The 21,287-nt window shown below is 37.4% G+C and overlaps 2 protein-coding genes across 2 annotated transcripts; both read right to left on the bottom strand.

The window, feature by feature from the left end:
* Positions 1 to 7,686: 7,686 nt before the first annotated feature.
* LOC103783813 (keratin-associated protein 3-3) lies at positions 7,687 to 8,549 on the bottom strand. The gene has a single exon (XM_008956754.5). The coding sequence runs from the start codon at positions 8,351 to 8,353 to the stop codon at positions 8,057 to 8,059; it is 297 nt and encodes a 98-aa protein (XP_008955002.1). The 5' UTR covers positions 8,354 to 8,549; the 3' UTR covers positions 7,687 to 8,056.
* A 4,508-nt stretch (positions 8,550 to 13,057) lies between these two features.
* On the bottom strand, positions 13,058 to 14,206 carry LOC100989580 (keratin-associated protein 3-2-like). The gene has a single exon (XM_003831402.4). It carries the CDS (start codon positions 14,151 to 14,153, stop codon positions 13,857 to 13,859), a length of 297 nt encoding a protein of 98 aa, XP_003831450.1. The 5' UTR covers positions 14,154 to 14,206; the 3' UTR covers positions 13,058 to 13,856.
* Positions 14,207 to 21,287: the final 7,081 nt, after the last annotated feature.

Below are 21,287 nucleotides of genomic sequence, written 5' to 3'. Positions count from 1 at the left end.
AAAGTTCTTAGAGTGTCTCATGGTATATTGACGCTGCTCTGCAACAAATATGAGTTCAAGGATTCAAAAACACTTCTGAAAAATTACAAATCTCTGAAAGAAAATTATCTTTTCACAGTAACCTAATGAGTCAAAAGAAAAATATCTGTGAAGAAAACCCATGTTTTGGTTGTCCATCACAGGCTCCAGTTAGCTAAAATGCAGTCATGTAAGTGCAGGTAAAATAAGAAATATTTCCTTCTGTCTGGAACTAATTTCTAATTGTAAATTATTTGTTACTGGTTATTGTCCTGCAGGTAGGACTATTTATTTTGGTCTTGATTAATTAGGTAGTGTTGTATAATGATCTATAGCTATAGTCTCCATCGTAGAATATAGAAATCACCCAGAATTCATTTCTGTGGAGTCCTCCTTAGGGAAAAGAAGTCAGGCTGGCAGGACCAGAGGAAAGCAAGTTAGTGGGTGCAGCGCACCAGTATGGCACATGTATACATATGTAACTAACCTGCACAATGTGATAAATAAATAAAAAAAACAAAAAACAAAAAACAAAGAAAGAAAGCAGGTCATGTATAAGACTCACCTTCTTCATGGTCCGGGACACATAGCCCTCCTGCACAATATTCCTGCACCCAGCTATCACCAGACCTTCAGCTGATAGAAAAATGTAACTTAGCTCACTGCAACCTTAGTGTTATCAGTACCACACAAACCCTCTTCAGCACACAGTACAAGCACCATCCTGTAAAATCTCCAGCACTCCTTTGTCTCCTTGCAGACAGCCCCTTCTCTGCTGTGCTGCCCATTGCTTCCTTGCAACGTATTTTCATACGTTCTCTAATATATCTGCCTTTCTTTACCCACAACTATCTTGATAAATTCTTCTTACCCCCATGCCACCAGCCCCAGATAGTTGCTAATCACCCGTGACAATTTCTATAGCATATCATCACCAGAAGAAAGGAACATTGGGAATAGAGAAAAAGAAATAGATGTCATGAAAGGCCATGATAAAAAAAAAAAACCGACAACAACACGGTAGTTTATTTTGCATAATACTATGCTCTTACCTTACAACATCCACCTAGGCTGCCAGAATCATTTTCCTAAAATACAAACCTGCTTTTTGTCGCCTTCCACTTATGGAATGCAAACTTTCTACCTTGGCAAATATGACCTTCCCTAACCTGGTGCCAATTTACCTTTCTGGGCTCACTTCCTGATGTTCTCTCTCACAAACCCTAAGCTCCAGCCATCCTTCAAGCTTCGTAGGTACTATTTTCTTGGTCAAATGCTCTTCTGCTATTCCTTTCCTGGATGAACTCACATGTCAAGACTCAGCTGAAACGTCGTTCAACTGCCTCATGTGGAGATGTGGCTCCTCCCAGAGCACTTTGCACGCATCTCTGCTATAGCAGTTGTCTTGTTGCTTTTAACATTTGTGCGACAGGTTATAAGAGTTTACATGAGGCCTTAAGAAATTTGGCTCAGGGCCAGAGCTAGTATCCACATGCAGCAACTTGGTTGATTTTCACTGTTTTGGGCAACAACCTAAATAACTTTTAACAGTGCCTGGGAATGTTCAAGGGTCAGCTCGGGTTCAAGCTGCAGGGGAAACACACAGCTGGCCGGGCCACAGGGTGGTCAAGGTAATCTGTTTCCCAAGGCAAAGAAGGAAGTGGAGGGATGATCTGGGTGACCCTACAACATGATCAATCATATTGAATAACTTGGTCACTCTACATTATCCTTTATGTAAATTGTTTTATTCAGTTAGTTGATAGGATTAGCAAATGGATTTCCACCCCCATCTATGTTCTTGGGAAATATTTCCTGTAAATTTCTTTTCTTCTAATGATCTTGTTAGGTTTTGGTATCAAGTTACATACTGGGTTCACAATATGACTTAGCTCTGCGTCCCCACCCAAACTTCATCTCATATTGTAAACCCCAAATCCCCACGTGTTAGGGGAGGGACCTGAATGATTGGATCATGGGGGCAGTTTCCCGTATACTGTTCTTGTGATAGTGAGTTCGTTCTCAGGAAATCTAATGGTTTTGTAAGTGTGTGACAGTTCCTCCTTCCCACGCTCTCTGTCACCTGCCCCCATGTAAGAAGTGCCTGCTTCCCCTTCCACCATTATTGTAAGTTTCCTGAGGCCTCCCCAGCCATGTGGAACTGGGACTCAATTACACCTCCTTCCTTTATAAATTATCCAGTCTCAGATATTTCTTTATAACAGTGTGAGAATGGAGTAATACTGTTCATAAATTAAATTGGGAAATGTTTCCTCTTTATTTCATGAAATTCTGTAAGATTAGTGTTATTTATTCCTTAAATGTTTGATGGAGTCCAGTGAGGCCACCTCTTCCAGGAGTCTCCCATGTGAAAAAGTTGTGTTTTGTTTTTAACTAGGAAAAAAAATGTCTGGGCGCGGTGGCTCAAGCCTGTTATCCCAGCACTTTGGGAGGCCCAGGCAGGCAGATCACTTAAGGGCAGGAGTTTGAGACCAGCCTGGCTAATATGCTGAAGGCTTGTCTCTACTAAAAATACAAAAATTGGTTGGGCATAGTGGCGAACACCTGTAGTCCTAGCTTTTCGGGAGGCTGAGGCATGAGAATTGCTGAAACCTGGAAGGCAGATGTTGCGGTGAGCCGAGATCACACCATTGCACTCCAGCTTGGGTGAGAGTGAGACTCCATTTCAAACACACACACACACACACACACGCACACACACACACAAATATATGTATATTTGCTGACCTCTACATCAAATTGCTTACCTCTACTTATAGAAACCTCACAATGCTATTCAGTTGTTCTATTTCATTTTGTGTGAAAGTTGCATTTTTCAAGGAGTTTGTTCACTTCACCTAAGTTGCAAAAATACTGAAATAAAGTTGTTCATAATAATCCTTATCATGAATTTTAGTATCTGCAGTGTCTATAAATTCTCACTATTTAATTCCAGATATTGGTAATTTGTGTTTTATCTCATGCTTCCCCCATCAATCTGGCTTGATGTTCATCAGATTAATACTAATGTATTGTTTATTTCAAGGTTGCTGAAAGAGTAGATTTTTGATGTTCTCACCATAAAACAATGATCAGGTGCTTAGGTGATGGATATGTTACTTAGCTTGATTTATCTTTCCACAATGCATACATAAATCAAAACACCACATTGTACCCCACAAATATACATATACACAATTATTATTTGCCAACTAAAAAATAACTAAATAGAAGTACTTTATGAATCCTTTCAAAGAATCAAATTTTAGCTTCATTAATTTCCTCATTGTTTTCTATTCATTGATTTCTGATATTATGTTTATTATTTATTTCTTTCTCCTTACTTTGAATTTTAATTGTTCTTTTTCTATTTAGTTGAAATGAAAACTTAAGTGATTGATGAAGAGGTAAATGAAGGTGATAAAGATGTAAATCTTATTTTCTAATATAATCATTTGCTGTATATTTTCTACTAATCCAATGCTGTATGTATCCCATAAATTTTTAAAATCTTTTGTTTTCATTATCATTTAGCTCATAATATTTCTTAAGCTGTATTGGTATTTATTATTTGATCCATAGGTTATTAGAACTGTGCTGTTTGATTTTCAAATATTTGGTGATTTTTCTAAGTATCTGATTGATTTCTCATTTAATTCCATTGTGGTCAGATAACATATTTTGTTAGATTTTGGAATTTATGGAGACAAATTTAATGACCCAGAATATAGTCTATTTTGGTGAGAGTTCCTTATGCATTTGAAAAGAATGTATATTCTGCAATTGTAGGGGGTAACATTCTGTAAATGTAACTGCGTAAAATTGTTTGATACTATTATTCAAATCTTCTTTCTCCTTGGTAATTTTCTTATCTGTTTGTTCTCTCAGATCCTGACAGGGGATATTAAAATCACCAAATGTGATTTTGGATTCATCTATTTCTCTCTTGACTTCTGTGATTTTTTGCCTTATTTATTTTGAAGCTCTGTTATTGGGTCATATTTTTAAGGATTATAGGACCACCTGATGAATTTTCCCTTTTTCATTATGAAATATCACCTTAAAATTATCTAATATTTAAGTGGCCAAACTTCTTTCTTATCATTACTATTTGCGTGGTATGTCTTTTTTTCAGACTACATAATTCAATTTTCTTGTGCTTTTGTATTTAAAGTGAATCACTTTTAAACAGCATAGTGCTGGGTTTTCTTTTTAAATCCAATCTGACATCTTCTGACTTTTTATTGGAGTGCTTACTTTATATTTAATGTAATTATTGATATGGTTGGTTTAAAATCTACCATCTTGCTATTTGTTTTTTATTTCCATGTGTTTTTTGCTTCCTTTCCCTTTTATTTCTCATCTTATTTTGGGCCAATCAAACATTCTACTTTATTTTCTATACTAGCTTTATAAGTATATATCTTTTAATGGTTTTTCTAAAGGGTGGGGTAGTTCTCTCAGGATTATGATATGCATCTTTACATTTTTGTACTCCACTTGGAATTAATACTGTAGCACTTTATGTAAAATACGAGAACCTTACCACAGTAGGGTTCTTTTTGCCCCTTTCTGTTCTTTGTGCTATTATTGTCAAATTGCTTACTTCTACATATAGAAACCCTACAATGCCATTGTTTTTGCTTTAAATCATTGTCTTTTAGAATATTGAGAAAAGGAAAAAGAGAAAGTCTCATATTTTATCCATGTATTTACCATTTTCAGTGTTTTTTTCCTTCCTGAAGGTCTGAGACTTCATTTTGTATAATTACTCTTAAAATTTTTTTATTGTGGCAAAATACAAGTAACATAAAATTTACTATCTTAACTACTTTTAAGTGTACGATCCAGTGGTATTAAGTACATTCAAATGTTGTGTGGGCATCACCACCGTCCTTCTCCATAACTCTTTTCACCTTTTAAAACTGAAACTCTGTTCCCTTCAAACAACTGCCCATGAAGCCCGCCCTTGTGTCCTGGCAACCATTGTTCTGCTTTTCATCTCTATGATTTTTTTACTACTTTTAACTACCTCATATAAGTGAAAGCATATAAGTGAATAGTATCTTTTTGTGACTGGCTTACTTCACTTAGCACAACATCTTCAAGGTTAATTCATGTTGTGGCATGTGTCAGAAAGTCCTTCCCTTTTAGGGCTGAATAATATTCCGTTGTATGGATGTACCATATTTTGATTATCCATCCGTCTATCAATGAGCACTTGTTTGTTTTCATATTTTAGCTATTGCGATTATTGCTGCTATGAACGCAAGTATACAAATGTCTTTTAGCGACCTTGCTTTCAATTCTTTTGGGTATATACCCAGAAGTGGAAGCGCAGGATCATAAGGCAATTCTACATTTAATTTTTTGAGGAAGTGCTGTATTGTTTTTCACAGTCACTGTACAATTTTACCTTCCTACCAGCAATGCTTGAGGGTTCCAATTTCTCTCTCTCTCTCTATATATATATATAATGTATATATTATATATTTTACATATGTATGTGTGTATATATATATAAGGGGTTTTGTTTTGTTTTTTGTTTTTTGAGGCAGAATCTTGCTCTGTCACCCAGGCTGTAGTGCAGTGGTGCCATCTTGGCCCAGTGCAGCCTCTGCCTCCTGGGTTCAAGTGAGTCTCTTGCTTCAGCCTCCCAAGTAGCTGGGATTACAGGAGCCCACCACCACGCCCAGCTAATTTTTGTATTTTTAGTAGAGACGGGATTTCACCATGTTGGCTGGGCTGGTCTCAAACTCCTGACCTCAAGTGATCCACCTGCCTTGGCCTCCCAAAGTGCTGGGATTATAGGCATAAGCCACCACACCTGGCTGTTTTGTTTTTTTGTAGTTATTTATTTATTTATTTATTTTATGGCAGCCATCCTAATGGGTGGGAGGTAGTATCTCATTGTAGTTTTGATTTGCACTTTGCTAATGATTAGTGATGTGATGCTGAGTACCTTTGCCTGTGCTGATTGGCTATTTGTATATCTTCTTTGAAGAAAGTCTATTCAAGTTCTCTGTCCATTTCTGAACTGGTTTGTTTGTTTTTTGTCGTTGAGGTAAAATTACTCTTAAACCAAAAGGACTTCCTTAGTGTTTCTTATAGTGTAGATCTTCAGGCACTTAAAAAAGAAGTCAGCTTTATTCACCTAAAAGTGTTTTTATTTTTTCTTTAATTTTGAAGGTTGTTTTTGCAGACTGTAGTGTTCACAATTTTTTTTCCTTTAGGACCTTTTAAATGAGGTTTGATTTTCCTCTGACATCCATTTTACCTGAAAAGAAGTCAGACATCCATTTTTTCTTTGCTGCCTTCTATTTGATTTGTTTTTTTTTCTTAATTGGTATTCAGCAGTTTGACTATGATATGTGTAGGTGGTGTGTGTGTGTGTGTGTGTATTGCAATTATCCTGCTAAGAGTTTATTGAGATTCTTGAATATATGGGTTAATAAAATGTCACCAAATTTCGAAAATTTTTGCTTTTATTCCCTCCCAAATTTTTATTTCCTATTCTTTAACTCCTCTCATTCTGAGACTCCAATTTCATCCTCGTTTCACCACTTGGTACTTTCCCACAGGCTTCTTGGTTTCTTCAATTTCTTTTTCAATCCTTTTTTCTACCCTGGCTAGGCTGGAACCTCAAAGTCTGTTAATAGTGAATGACCTCTTGTATCTCCACTCAGCTTCTAATCACCCAGCAGCCACTCTTTGCTATGCCTGATGGAATTTCAGCCAGCGTATTTGCAACTGTGCCTTCTGTAAGTACTTGAGAACTTTTACACAGTCTTCTTTACTTACCTACGTATATCTTCTTCCTCTCCAGAATAACTTTCCAAACCCCATTTAGATATAGCTACTCGTGTTGCAAACATGACCTGTGTAGAGCAAGAAGAACAGAGTATTTCCATCTTGAACTCTCTTCTCCTTCTCGGCTCCTAGGCTCAATTGGTGACATAACTCCACTGTCTAGTCTTTCTTTGATATTTTCTTTTCCTCCATATCCCTTTGATGACTAGCTGCAGTCAATTCCTCTTTGACTATGTCTTTCCCACTTTACCCCCATGACAACAGTCTTCATCGTTCTCAATTTTATGATCCCACAGCACTTTACTAATACTGCTGGTAGAACACATCTTTTTTTATTATAACACAGCAACTGGCATTCGATAATTATTAACCGTAGGAAGAAACAAATGGATGTTGTGTTTGTATTTGCTTCACCTGCCAGATGGTTAGCTTATTTTCAGCAGGGACAATAAAACACAGGACACACAACAGACATTTAATAAATCTTAGTTGAATAAATAATGACATTATTATATTTTTTTCATAAATAGATCATGTCACCTGGATTAGTTTATATATTTTGTCATATTTGGTGTTTGGGTAATGTTCAGTATTTCTCAACCTGTCTGAAACCATTTTTTGGGAGGACAAGTCAGGAAAAGTCTACTTTCAAATATGCCGATGTACTAGACCATCTTACGTGCAAGGATGTTTAATTTTCTTAAAACAGCAAGAACAGCAAAATTAAGAAATTTTTGTCCATACTGCCACCATTTTCAGTTTCACTAATGTTTCCAGTTTTTCTTTAAATGCCAATGTTCAGAGTTAAGAAACGCATTTAATGAATGAACAGAAATAAACAGAAGTAATTGTAGACACTTGTGCTATGCCAGAGATGTAAAATTTATTAGGATAATCATGAAGAACTTCCTTAATTTCCAGAAAGATACCACCCAAGACTGAAAACAGAATTCCCAAACCACCCACAGAAAGAGACACTTTAATATGAAGGAATCGAACAGCTTCAGGAAGCTATAGGCATCCACTGATTCAAACTGCAGTTGGTTATAGCTGAATGGTCATTGAAAGTTTCTTGGTCTCTTTTTTTTTGCAGGGGTGATTGTGGTAGTACCATCCTTGTTCCAATTTCTAAAGCAGAGTACATTAGTTGTAGGTACTGAGATAGGTGAACGCTAAAGCTTCTATGTTGACTTTTTCAATCTCAGGCACTGAGTGAAGTAGCCATCCATTAGCAGCCTCTTGGGAGGCAGGGCTCACAGCAGGGCTGAGTGAAGGTGGTGAGGTTGAGGGTCTCCAGGCCTGGAGTTGGCTGGCAGGAGTTGAGCAGGAAGCAGGTGGGCACGCAGGGCTGAGGAATGTGGCAGGGTGGGGGACAGTTGTCACAGCAAGTGGGCTCCAGTAACCAAACTGTGTGTGGGCAGGTGCTGGGCAGGCAGACTCCACAGCGGCAGGATTTGTCAGAGGAGCAGATGGTGGTGGCAGGCCCGGTGGGGACACTGCAGCCTCGAGAGGCACAGCAATCCATGGCTATCGGAGTCTGTGGTATTTATGGGTTTGATTTAAAAGAAGGATAAGGCTTCTGAGGTGTGAATATCTCTCCTTTCTCTGGGGCTCTTATATACCCTCTCCACTGGGAGTTGGTCCAGCCAAGAGGCTTCTTTCCTGGTTCTTGTTTATGTTAGTGTACCCATTATTCTTTAATTTGTTTGACATTTAGACTCTGTAAAGAATCCCCATTTTCCTAATTAACTTTTATTTGAGTTCATTGCTAAATCTGAACTGATTACCCTTGCTATTTGTCACTGGAACACAAGCTTTATGAGGTATCACCAAAGCCTTCTGTTATTATATTTTCAACACCAGCCCTGCTGGGGAATATTGCATGACAGTGAGTCTGTAATATGTGGGCCTGCTCTCCAGTGCTGCTTTATTTTTAATCTGTCACTTTATCTATACCAATTTGTCTGATAAAGTATTCTTGTTTTAAAGAGTTGAACTTAATTTTACTTTCTTTTAGCTTTGAGGCTTTTGAAGATCAAAATTACATTAACATGAAGAAATATGCCATTGAGAAATATGGAAAAACTTTAAAAAACGCTTATTATTCTAGTTTTTTACTATAAAATATTTTGTATACATTGTTTATCATTACATTACATTACTGGAATCATATTGTGCATAGGTTCTGAAACTTGCCTTTGTGTGTATGCATATATATTATATATATATAATTATCTTATATTTTAAAGGATATTTGATAGTGTTACTTTTAATATTTCTTAGCATTTATTATATAATTGCACTTCTATGTTACTTTAAAATTTTATATTATTATGCATTGAGGTTATTTTCCACTTTTCTCTACAATAATTCTGGCAACAGAGCACCTCTGTATATAAATCTTTGTGCATATTTTTGATTATTTCAGAAACAGAATTAATTATTTGGTAGAATTATAGGGGCAAATGTTAATTTCCAGTATTTTTAAGGCCTTTCATATCATTGCCATACTGTTTTTCAGAATGGTTCTATTTACCTACTTTTTTTTTCAAATTATCTATTTCCACCAGATGTGTTTGATTAAGAATTCCCATTTCCTATACCTTTGACAGATACTTTATTTTAAAGGTGTTTTCCAATTTCATTGGTGAAAAACACAATTTTATGATTGTTGTGTCTGTATTTCTTTTATAACCAGCTAGGTTGAAATATTCCTTCATATGCATATTGGCCATCTGTCTTCTATTGAGAGTTGACTTGCTTTGTTTCCTTCACTGCTAATTGTGGGCAAATTGAATTTTTAGCTTCTGTCTATATAGACTAAATAAAATAATAACTTAAGAATACAAAACTAAAATTCAAGTAAAATTGTTACCAAAGGAAACTTATGAGCCTGAGCTAGATTAATCTGTTGACATTTGATTTCATTCTCTCTCTCTTTTTTTCTTTTTTTTTTTTTTTTTTTTACAAGGTATAGCATTTTTTCCTGAAATCAAATGTAGCTGTGGTAGGAAAGACCTGGTTCTAGTACCAGTACGCTATTTAGACTGCAGGCATAGTTCAGTGTTTAAGAGGGAGCACAAGGTGGGCTTGTGGCCAATATCATTTATACACCTCGAACCATTTCCGCTCAGCTTGGTCTCATGCGTCTTGCAAGCCATGGTTCTTCTCACATTCTTCATACCTCCTCTTTTAGGCACACCTGTTGAGTGGTGCATGGTGGTGTGCATGTTTGTATGTTTTGGGAATGGGGACGTGTAGTCAAGAGGACCACCTGAGGAGTCAGAATAGCTCTTGACTGTTCCCGGTGCTGCTGGTTATCTTCCTTGTTATGGTAAGTAATTCACTTTTAGGAGCTTCATCCTTTTTCTCTGCGAAATCAGGGTAATAACATGCATATTCCTCCACTTAGAAGATTATTGTGAGGTTCACATGTGATAAAAAGGGTGAAAGCTCATGGACAACCATATAATGCTATGCAAAAATAAATTATTATCATGATTGAAACAAATTACAGATGAAATTCAAGGCAAGGTAAAGATAAAAGAAACATAGTCAAAAGAAGAAAAGAAAATGAGATGAAGGTAAGTAAGAGAGCAACCTTACAGGAAAGAGCAAACATTTATATTAGTTTATACAAATAAATAAATAAATAATCACATCTACGATTAGAGAAAGTGGTTGGCATATAAATTAACAAACCTAAAAATTTGAAAAGCTCCCTATGGCTCTGATGGAAAGGGAGAATTCATGATATCTTCTGGTTCCTGGACTTTCCCCAGATTTATCTTTGTATGAATACCTGCCGAAGTGTGCACCCTTTTACTTAGGACTGATTAGTATTTCACTTATTATTTAAAAAGTAATTCAACAGACATTTACTGAGCAGTTACTATGTGCCAGTCGCTGTGATAAATGTTGGATTTATAGCAATAAACAAGATAGGCACCATCCTTGCCCTCATGAAGTTTACAGTTTGGTGGAAGAATTTTTCATACACATAACATATTATTATAAGCTGCTGCTATTATACGTTATAATAGGAAAGAAAAAGAGTAAAAGACAAAAAATAAAAGAAAAAATTATTTTGAGGGAAACATTACAAAGGAAACATGGCTTGCAGACCCTCAGGATTAGAATTTCATGGCAGAAAGCTATCAGCTTCTTACCTGGGATACAATATTACTTTGAGTTCAGCATAAAAGCTTAGAGCAACTATTACTGTTTATGCAGCACATTGTGTTTCTCTAATCATAAATAAGACAAGGTTACAGACTACAAACGGTTGTAATGCAACAAGTTTATTATAATAACCTCTTCTCTTTTATTGACAAGACTTGCAGCACTTTATTAAAATGTATTTTCTCTGCAGTGGTCTAAGAGACCTGAGAATTACTCTCCTTTGTTTATAAATGATGACAGTGATTCATAGAGAGGTGAGATGATTTGCCTTAGATGGTTCGGGAGCCAGTGTGTTAAAAACTAAATATAGGACCTATTGGGATTGAGCTACCTTTTATGTGGTTAGAAATGGAAGTTTAAACTATGTGTCAGAGATACTAAGCATTTTATTTTTAAAAACAACGCGTATCTTTTTTCTTTAAGTGCATGTAGGAAAAACATGGTGATTCTTGATGAGATGGTAGATTTTCGGGGTGCTAAAAATCTAGACACACACACACATACGCACACACACACTCACACATCCAAGAAGTCCAGTTTTAATTGTATCTTTCTATAGTCAATGGAGGGATCTGGGACAGTGCAGATGTAAATCAAAGATTAGTAATGAAAAGAGACAGAAGCAAAACATGATTATATTGGTTTCTTGCTTGAAATCTTTCATTGCTTCAAAGTTTCAGTCCAAACCCCTTTGCTTTAAGGAGCCCCTTATGTCTGGGTCTTTGCATTTCTGTCTTCTCTGCCTCACCCTCTTCAATGCATTGTTCATCCAGTCATTCCCAACTACCTCCTGTGGCTTAAAGACACCAACCTCTCCGCTGCCTCCATGATTTATTAAGCTGCTATTCTGTCTGGAACAACTGTTCCCTACCTCTCCTGCTGCCTATTCATCTTTTAAAGCTTAGACTGGATAGCTCAGAGGCTTTCCGTAGCTATTTCTCACCTTTGACACTGAATCACCAAATCAGGGTTTTAGTTATTCTTTCTGTATGCTTGCATGCCATGCTGCTCACCTCCCAGTCACAGCAGAATCCCTCAGCATTGCAATTATTATTATGATAACTTGTCTTTCTTCTTCACTAGATTTGGGAGAGACTTGAGGGCACTTGAGACTTGAGGTAATAGCATTTCTTTTATCTTTTTACTCCTGGCATCAATATGATGCCTGACATAGGGCAAACACTCAGGAAATATGGACAAATGAATGAGTGAATGGACTAGATCTCTTGTTGACAGTATCCTCTGTAGTGTCCCATAGACTCCATGGCTGCTAAGTTCTGTTCATTTAAGGTTGAGCTGTAAAAAGCCTATGGAATTCCGTGAGAAATTTCTCTCTCAAGAGACTAACAGGTACATTGAGGACATTTTAAAACAAGTTTGTTAAAAAGCATTTGCTTCTCCCCTTCCTTGTCCTACTCTGTTTCTTGCATGTCTTCTTGTGGTTTTATTTCAATGCATTTTCAGATTTTGACTTGTGTCTTTATATATGTATTGTGTATAGATATACATACACACATATATTTATATGTGTTACATAAATGTATTGGATGTATTATATATATAATATATATACTTGTTCTCTCTAGGCTTGGAAAAGAAAAATCTTCATGAGATAAAATTAAGTAGGTTGATAAAATTAAGTAACGAATTAAAGCATATGTAATCAGTTTTAGCTCTCAACCTGAGACACCTGAAAAGTATTGGCATTCTATTGATTACTGTGGTAGAACATCTGTGCTGAGTATGGTGGCAAATAGAGGTATGTCCCTGGTGCCTTGTTACTAGAGTTGACCACTTTGAGTTCTCTCTAAGAGAAAATGAAGTTGAAATAGGTACACCTCCAAAATACCCAAATTTTAGAATTGAATACTTGCCAATTTTAATCTATGAACCAATGTACTCTTTTTCTATTATAATCCGATGTGGATTTTGTTAAAGAATCTTACATGTTTTATTTCTCTTGCATATTTTGGGTTTATTTCATAACTGTGCTCATTAAGCTTCTGGTTTCATTAGTATTGAAGGTTCTATGATGTGGTAGGAAAAATTGGGCTTTAGAGTCAGACATACAGGAGGCTGAATTCTGATTTTCTAAGTAATTAACTTTATGACTTTGAGAATGTTGAATAACTCTTAAAACTTCATTTTTTCTTATCCATTAGTGCTGTTTTAAGGACTAAATCAATAATTTACTGGTGAAGAGTAGATAAATAAATGTTGGTTCACACCAAAATTGCATTTGTCTGAGGAAGAAGAGAGAAGAGAAGGCAAACATGAAAGAGAACCTGTTAAAAGTTAGCAAGCCATGTTAGTAGTAGCAAGAATGTTAGTCATTCTGCCAATAGAGTCTTCTTTAAAAGATTAAAATAATCATCCTGTTTTTACCTTTTATTTATTTATTTATTATACTTTAAGTTTCCTGTTTTTACCTTTTTAAAATGGAAGAAATATACCCAAAACTAACATAAACAAATGACACATCTTGCCAGAGAAATATAGTTTATTGGAAAACCCACCAAGAAATTTTCTTCTATGAAAATACCCAGTACAAGAAACAAGAGCCAGGAAGCAATATGATCAAGAACATGTAATCTGAGGTCTTAAAGATTGAAACAGTATTTTGCTAATAAAACTCATTCACCTGCCCACAGGAACCAAATGGTTTTTCAGCTAAATAACCATAAAAAATACTTTTCTTTTTTTCCCCCATTAAAACCAAAGGTAAGTTCTTCATATCTGGGTCATCTGGTCTACCTTAACATCTGGCAAACTACTGAGGCAAGTGAATACTGAAGAGACAGCTTCTGGATTCTTCGTTGTCGGGCACTGAGCAAAGTAGCCATCCATCAGCAGCCTCTTGGGAGGCACGGCTCACAGCAGGGCTGAGTGAAGGTGGTGAGGTTGAGGGTCTCCAGGCCTGGAGTTGGCTGGCAGGAGTTGAGCAGGAAGCAGGTGGGCACGCAGGGCTGAGGAATGTAGCAGGGTGGGGGACAGTTGTCACAGCAGATGGGCTCCAGTAACCAAACTGTGTGTGGGCAGGTGCTGGGCAGGCAGACTCCACAGCGGCAGGATTTGTCGGAGGAGCAGATGGTGGTGGCGGGCCCGGTGGGGACACTGCAGCCGCGAGAGGCACAGCAATCCATGGCAATGGGCGTCTGGTTAGCTTTCAGTTTCTTAGATGAGGATTCTGAGGTACAAATGTCTCCTCTCTTGTTAGGGCTCTTATATACCCTCCCAAGTGGGCATTGGTCCAACTGGAAGGCTTCCTGTTTTGTTTATGGCACCCTTTTTCACTGAGATTCTCTAATCAGTTTGGCATTTACATGTCCATTAAGAGTTCCCGCTCTTATTAAGTTAATCATATTTTTGACTCATTGACTTGTCATTTTTGTCACAAGATCATCACATTTTGTCTTCACAGGTTTCTGGCATGCCAAACCTTATATGACTTTTATGGGTAATCAATCCAAGTGACAATTCAGCTGTAATTTTGGAGGCCAAACTCTTCTTGTTTTTCCCTCTTAATTTAAAATACTACGGATAATGTGATTTCTAATGACTAATTTCAGAATGAGTAACTCAAATGATGAACTGGACCATTTTCAACTCAATAAAGTCAACAAGAATATGGCTATTTACAGATGAATGTTTCATGTGACTACAGGCATCTCGGACATGTTTGCATTATCTAGTGATTTTATAATTCAGGTTCTATTGAGCAAGCAAAGTGGTAGAATGGTACAGGACGAAGAAACTCCTTTTTATTATTTTTAATAAATCTGTAGTGAATTTCTCAAGGTTGTATTATTCTATGGATTTTTTTTTTCTAAAATAGTCTCTATTCTCAAAGTTATGCCAATCTTGTGGTGAATCAAAGTATAAATTCATTGGAAGGAAGGATCCACACAGTGGCCATTCTTTGTTGAATATACCACTAAAAGAAAACCACCTCAGCCTTGATTCATTTTCACGTGAATGGTGTACATACTTTAAAATAAGATGAAATAAGAATTAAAAGGAGAAACCACAAGAGTCACAGAACAATCATGGATTTTGGCAGGGTATCTGACTCAATGCAATTTAGAACTATGGCATTCATAAAAATCACTTTTTCACTGACTTACTCCCTACTTTGCATGTTTATTTGTTTTCATACCTTGGATCTTGAACTAGATTGAAATTCCTTTGAGGTATGCCTTAAACAACATTATTTACTTAAGTCAGCCAGAGATTGAACTAGATAATATCAAATGTGTAATATTCTAGATTCCAACATCTTCCTACACCTGTCCATGATCAGCACAAATCCTTTCAGATAATATTGTATAATTTAAATTACATACTCGTTATGTGGCAATTTGTTGACTAAACAGAAAGCAAAGATTCCGGGTAGGTTGTTTCTGAGGGGACATTACCAAAAACCAGTACGATCTACTTAGAAGAAAGCTGGCTAAAATCAGTGGAAAATATCAAATGTCATTGGTAGGTAAGCCTTATACGTTATACGTTAAAACAACCAGTTTATCTTTTTCTTTAACAACAAAAATATGTGTTACATATATGCCATAGAATACTATGCAGCCATAAAAAATAAGGAGCTCCTATCCTTTGAAGAAACATGGATGGAGCTGGAGGCTATTATCTTTAGTAACTAATGCAGAAACAGAAAACCAAATACTGCATGTTCTCACTTATAAGTGGTAGCTAAATGATGAGAACACATGGACACATAGAGGGGAATAACAGATGCTGGAACCTATCAGAGGGTGGAAGGTGGGAGGAGGGACAGGATCAGGAAAAATAACTGGTAGGTACTAGGCTTAATACCTGGGTGATGAGATAATCTGTACAACAAACCCCCATGACACCAGCTTACCTATGTAACAAACCTGCACAGGTACCCCTGAACTTAAAAGTTAAAAACAAAAAAACAGAAAACAGCTTCAAATCATTTTTATTAGCAGGAATTTACAACAAATGCCAAGGGTGTCGAACATCATACTGTTACCAGATGGTGCCATGCAGTTCCAGGCTTTTGGTGTCCCAAACAAAGAATTGGACGAGACACCCACAGCAAAACAAAGAAACAAAAGTGTATTAAGCACAGTATTACACTCGAAGAGGGGGAGAGCAAACCGACCTCTGTGAGATGAGATCAGCCCCCAGCTTGGTGCAGTTTGCGTCTTTGTGTGTGTGTGTGTGTGTGTGTGTGTGTGTGTGTGTGTGTGTCCCTTCCCAAGGCTGCCTAATCTCTAGCCAGTGTCTGCCTCTTTGATTGACAGGTGTGTTGCTTAGTTACTTTGGCCCCTGTGTGCTTGCGTACCACCTCCAGCCCATAATTTTAAGTACATACATGATATGCAGTCCATATGCATAAGCCTGAATGAGCTGATTTTCATACAAGGTCATGTTAAGGATACGTTTTCTCTTTAATGCACATGCTTATCCATGAAGAGTTGCCCCTTACTGGTTTGGTCCTTATCTTGCCGGCCATGGGGGCCTTGCTTTCTTCTCTATCTTACTTTTTGTTTTGGCTGGAGTGCAGTGGCATTCTCTGCTCACTGCAGCCTCTACTTTCTGGGTTCAAGTGATTCTCCTATCTCAGACTCCCAAGTAGCAGCTGGGATTACAGGTGCCCGCCACCACACCCAGCTAAGTTTTGTATTTTTTGTAGAGAGGGGGTGTTTCTCCATGTTGGCCAGGCTGGTCTTGAACTCCTGATCTCAAGTGATCCACCTGCTTCGGCCTTCCAAAATGCCAGGATTACAGGATGAGCCACCGCGCCTGGTCTAACTTCTGCTTCTTATCTTGCTTCTTGCTTACCTGCCCCTTCACCTTGCTTCTGGTCTCTGCTTTTATTCACTCCACCCTTTATCCAAGTTTTAATTCCCTTTGCTAGTCTCCTGCCTCAATACCTGCACTTTACCACTGAAGAACAGAGAAGCAAATTCAAGTGGCTTTCCCAGTATATTATAAAGTTCAAAGTTAATGAACTAGTATTGAAATCGTCAAGGAAATGTTTAATGTTTACTTACTCTTGACTTACCAGTCTCTCTCATCTAGAAGCCAGTGGCTTGGCAAGTAGAATATATGAAGAAGACCCTCTCCCATTCTCTGTGTTCTCTCTGACTTCTCTTTTAAAATCGATTTTGAAATATTATATAGATTCAGGAGATCTACTGTACAACATGGTGACTATAGTGAATAACCATATATTGCATTTTTGAAAAACGCTGAGAGAATGGATTAAGGGTTCTCATCACAAAAATGATAACTATGTGAGTCACGCATATGTTAATCATACAGCACATTACATAAAGTGAAGGCGGGAGTCTCCTAGGTACTTTACCCTCTGTGACCTCGTTCATACTGTTTCTTTAGCTTAAAGTGACCTTTCCCAATTCTCTAGTTTCCAAATCCTGTTGATCCCTCAAGATTCAGCCAAACATCCCCTTCATAAAGAAACTCTAGGTGATTCTTCTAGATGTTTGCATCCTTTTCTCTGCTCCCACAAAATGGGCTGCCTATTCTTCCCTTTCAACCTCATTTCTTTCTGCTATATTTTGTAGTTTGTCACTTAAATTTGTTTTCCTCACTCCAATGCAAGGTTCTTGGAAATGGTAATCGTATGTTAGTTTTATTTGTCTTTTTCAAGCACCTAGGACAATGCCTGAAACAGGGTAGGCATTTGATAAATATTTGTTGAATTGGATTACATTTCAGATTAGAATTAAAAAGGTATTTATTTATTTTTATAATGGCCTTTTATAACAGTAACACTTTATATAAACAGAGTGATTCATTTTTTGTGTGAATTGCTTTACAGTTGTCAAAACCTTTTTTTTTTTTGAGATGGAGTTTCGCTCTTGTTGCCCAGGCTGGAGTGCAATGGCACGATCTTGGCTCACAGCAACCTCTGCCTCCCGGGTTCAAGCCATTCTCCTGCCTCAGCCTGCGGAATAGATGGGATTACATTCATGCTCTACCATGCCTGGCTAATTTTGTATTTTTAGTAGAGACGGGCTTTCACCATGTTGGTCAGGCTGGTCTTGAACTCCGGACCTCAGGTGATCCGCCCGCCTCAGCCTCCCAAAGTGCTGGGATTAGAGGCGTGAGCCACCATGCCTGGCCAACATTTTTAAATTCAAAGATTTACCTAAATGAGACGGTGAAAAAGATGGGCTTGGCTCAATCTTTGAGGTCCTTTCTGTGAGCATGTTGATCTGAAATTGCTAGCTTCACTGCCTCTTTAAGGACACGTGAGTTTATTTAGAGGCAGGGAAAAAATAAAAATCAAAGGCAGATGCTGACCTTGGCATTTAAAACGATTCTGAGCTTAGAGCCTAATGCATTTCACTATCCTCACAGTTTTCTTCAGGTATCTACGTATGCCTGTGAGGCCTCTTTTTGGCTATGAAATTTATGTTGATGTCATCAGAAAGTGTAATTCTGCTGGATGTATTTATAAGTTCATGATGCATGTGTCAAGAGTCGTTGGGTAATTATAGCATTAAATGTTGAGGCAGTGTGTGGTTTGGGGAGTAGTGGTGTTTATTTAGTTTTGAAGTAAGGGGATCCATGGTAGCATTTTTTTTCCCATTTCTCATTTGAAATCATTGTTCAAAACAGGAAAAGAAAACTTCTGTAAAACTGAAGGCACAGTGCTATATTTTCTTCCAAATGGCCTCATTAAAGGCCATTTGCTGAGCAGCGCTTAATGACTACTGAAGGTCCTCAGGGTAATGTGGGCAAGCTCTTTGGCTAGCAGCAGGGTGGTTCACACTCTGGATGCAGGTGGTGACAAAGAGCCTGCTCAGGGTTGGAGCTGGGTGGCATTTGTTGAGCAGTCAACAGGATGGCACATAGGAGTCAGGCACGCAGCTGGGCAGGGGCCAGGTTCACAGCAGGTGGGCTGAAGGAGGCTGATCTCATGAGGATAGGTGCTGGGTAGGCAGACTTCACATTGACAGCTTATGTCAGAGGGGCAGATAGTGGTGGCCAGGCCAGTGGGGACGCTGCAGCATCCTTGGAGATAGGAATCACAGCAAGACATAGTGACAGTGGACCAGGACAATGTTTTGTGGCAAAGGAAGGCTGTCTTCTACAAGGTTGTCCTCTATGGGTCTTTTATATCCACCTATCTCAGGGAACACGGCTTCTGTCCATCAGAATGTTGGACGGAACATCCTTGTTGCTGTTTACCTAATTCTGTAAAAATAACTCACTAACTTCTTATGTATCAGACAGGGAATGAGCTCTCCTTCAGTTTTATTTAGTTGTGTTGCTGCATTCAAACTTGCTTTCTGTTGTAGTTTCAAAATGGTGTCAGTGTAGTTTTCCACTTACTCACATATAGACACATCCATACTGTATTAGTCTGTTCTCACGCTGCTATAGGGACATACCGAAGATTGGGTAATTTATAAAGGAAAGAAGTTTAATGGACTCACAGTAGACCCACCTCAGCCTCCCAAAGTGCTGGGATTACAAGCACGAGTCGCTGTGCCTGGCCTCAATAACAATTTGAAGGAAAAATGAAATATCTTGTTTTTTTATTATATTATCAAGGATAAACAATTATTAATGTTAAGGGCAGTTGTTTTACCTTGATTATTGATGCTGAAGTTGAACTGAAAATGTGTTTGAGTTGCCAAACATTCTGCATTTCAATTCAAAGTTAATGATCCAGCCAATATTTCTTCTCTGCTGACACTGCTAAGGGAATGAAACAATGTCTTTTGTAGCAACTTGGATGGAGCTGGAGGCCATTATTCTGAGTGAAATGGAGTGGGAAATTACAGGAATGGAAAACAAAAAACCATGTTTTCACTTATAAGTGGGAGCTAAACTAAGTATGCAGATGCATATGGAGTGATATAATGGACTTTAGAGACTCAAAAAGTGGAGGGTGGGAGGGAGGCCAGGGATAAAACACTACTCATTAGCTACCATGTATACTCCTTGGGTACAGGTGCACTAAAATCTCAGAATTCACCACCACTATATAATTCATCCATGTAACCAAAAACCACTTGTAACCCAAAAGCTACAGAAATAAATAAATAAATAAATAAATAAATAAATAAATAAATATTTTTAAAAGATGTCTTTTGGTGAGAAAGTTGGGAACTTCCATATGGCAGTAATGGTGAGAGTCTCTCATGTATAACAGGTTGATGCTGTGGACACGGTGGTTTCTACACTTCAGGGCATCTGGTCCTCACAATAATCCTGAGACAAAAGCAAGGCAGAGAGTAATAACAAGCTAACTGAGCCTGTAGGAAACCAAGCTATAGGTAGGAAACCACGCTATAGGTAGGAAACCACTTTAGTAACAGGGAAATTGAGACTGAGAGGGAAGCAATTGGCCCAAAGGCCAAAGGCAAGTCCAAAAGTGTGTGTGTGTGTGTATATATATATATATATATATATATATATAATCACGATACCTTTATTTTTTGCAAAGACCTAATTGCACCTAGATTTTTCTAAGATAAATAAGGACATGAATTAGTGGTTATCATAGTAGTTTTGTTCTAATAGAAACATAGAAACTGTGTGTTTTTGCTCTCAGAATTGTGTGACTATTTCTGGTGTATAGAAAATACTACACTGTGGTCTGATATTTTAAGCATATTTCAATGTCATGATATTATATGTCACTTAGACTAGCAAACTTCTAATCATAGTCATGACTAATGTAAACCAATGTAAGCCCCATTTGAGGAATCAATGAATACTCGATAAATGCTAACATTAATTAAAAATGGATTGTTTTGGAAGACAGCATATATGAAGAAATGGATATATACACTTCTCAAAATTGCTTTGCATTTTGAGCTCAGAATTTCAGATGACTGTGAGGACTAGGATAATCAAATTATTTATACACACCAGCACAGTGATCAATTCATTTAGTCAATTAAGGAAGAAAGAAAAATCAATGTCAGAATCAATGGAAACTAAAATCAAGTATTTTTAAAACATTCTGTTAATCTCTAGACTCTAGCATAGTGCTTGCACAGTGGATGTCTTCCAATAATATCTATTAAATAAATATCTGTTAAATAAAAACTTCTATAAAATGAACTACCACATTTTTTACTTTTTAACCTATCACAAATAACCAGTATCTATTTTTTCGATAAATTCCACTATGAGAGCTCTTATTCTGTTGGGGTAAATCTTGGATAGTGTGATAACCTACTGTTCAGGTTTAGGTAGGCATTCCACTTTTCCTAATGGGAAACATGAAAATAAATTATCACAAGGTCATA

Source organism: Pan paniscus, chromosome 19, assembly GCF_029289425.2.
Source record: "Pan paniscus chromosome 19, NHGRI_mPanPan1-v2.0_pri, whole genome shotgun sequence".
NCBI lineage: Eukaryota > Metazoa > Chordata > Mammalia > Primates > Hominidae > Pan > Pan paniscus.
This window is presented reverse-complemented; position numbering and strand designations above follow the sequence as displayed.

Bases quoted from the DNA above. Each gene is read 5' to 3' on its own strand.
- LOC103783813 (XM_008956754.5), bottom strand. From the start codon at position 8,353: ATGGATTGCTGTGCCTCTCGAGGCTGCAGTGTCCCCACCGGGCCTGCC.
- LOC100989580 (XM_003831402.4), bottom strand. From the start codon at position 14,153: ATGGATTGCTGTGCCTCTCGCGGCTGCAGTGTCCCCACCGGGCCCGCC.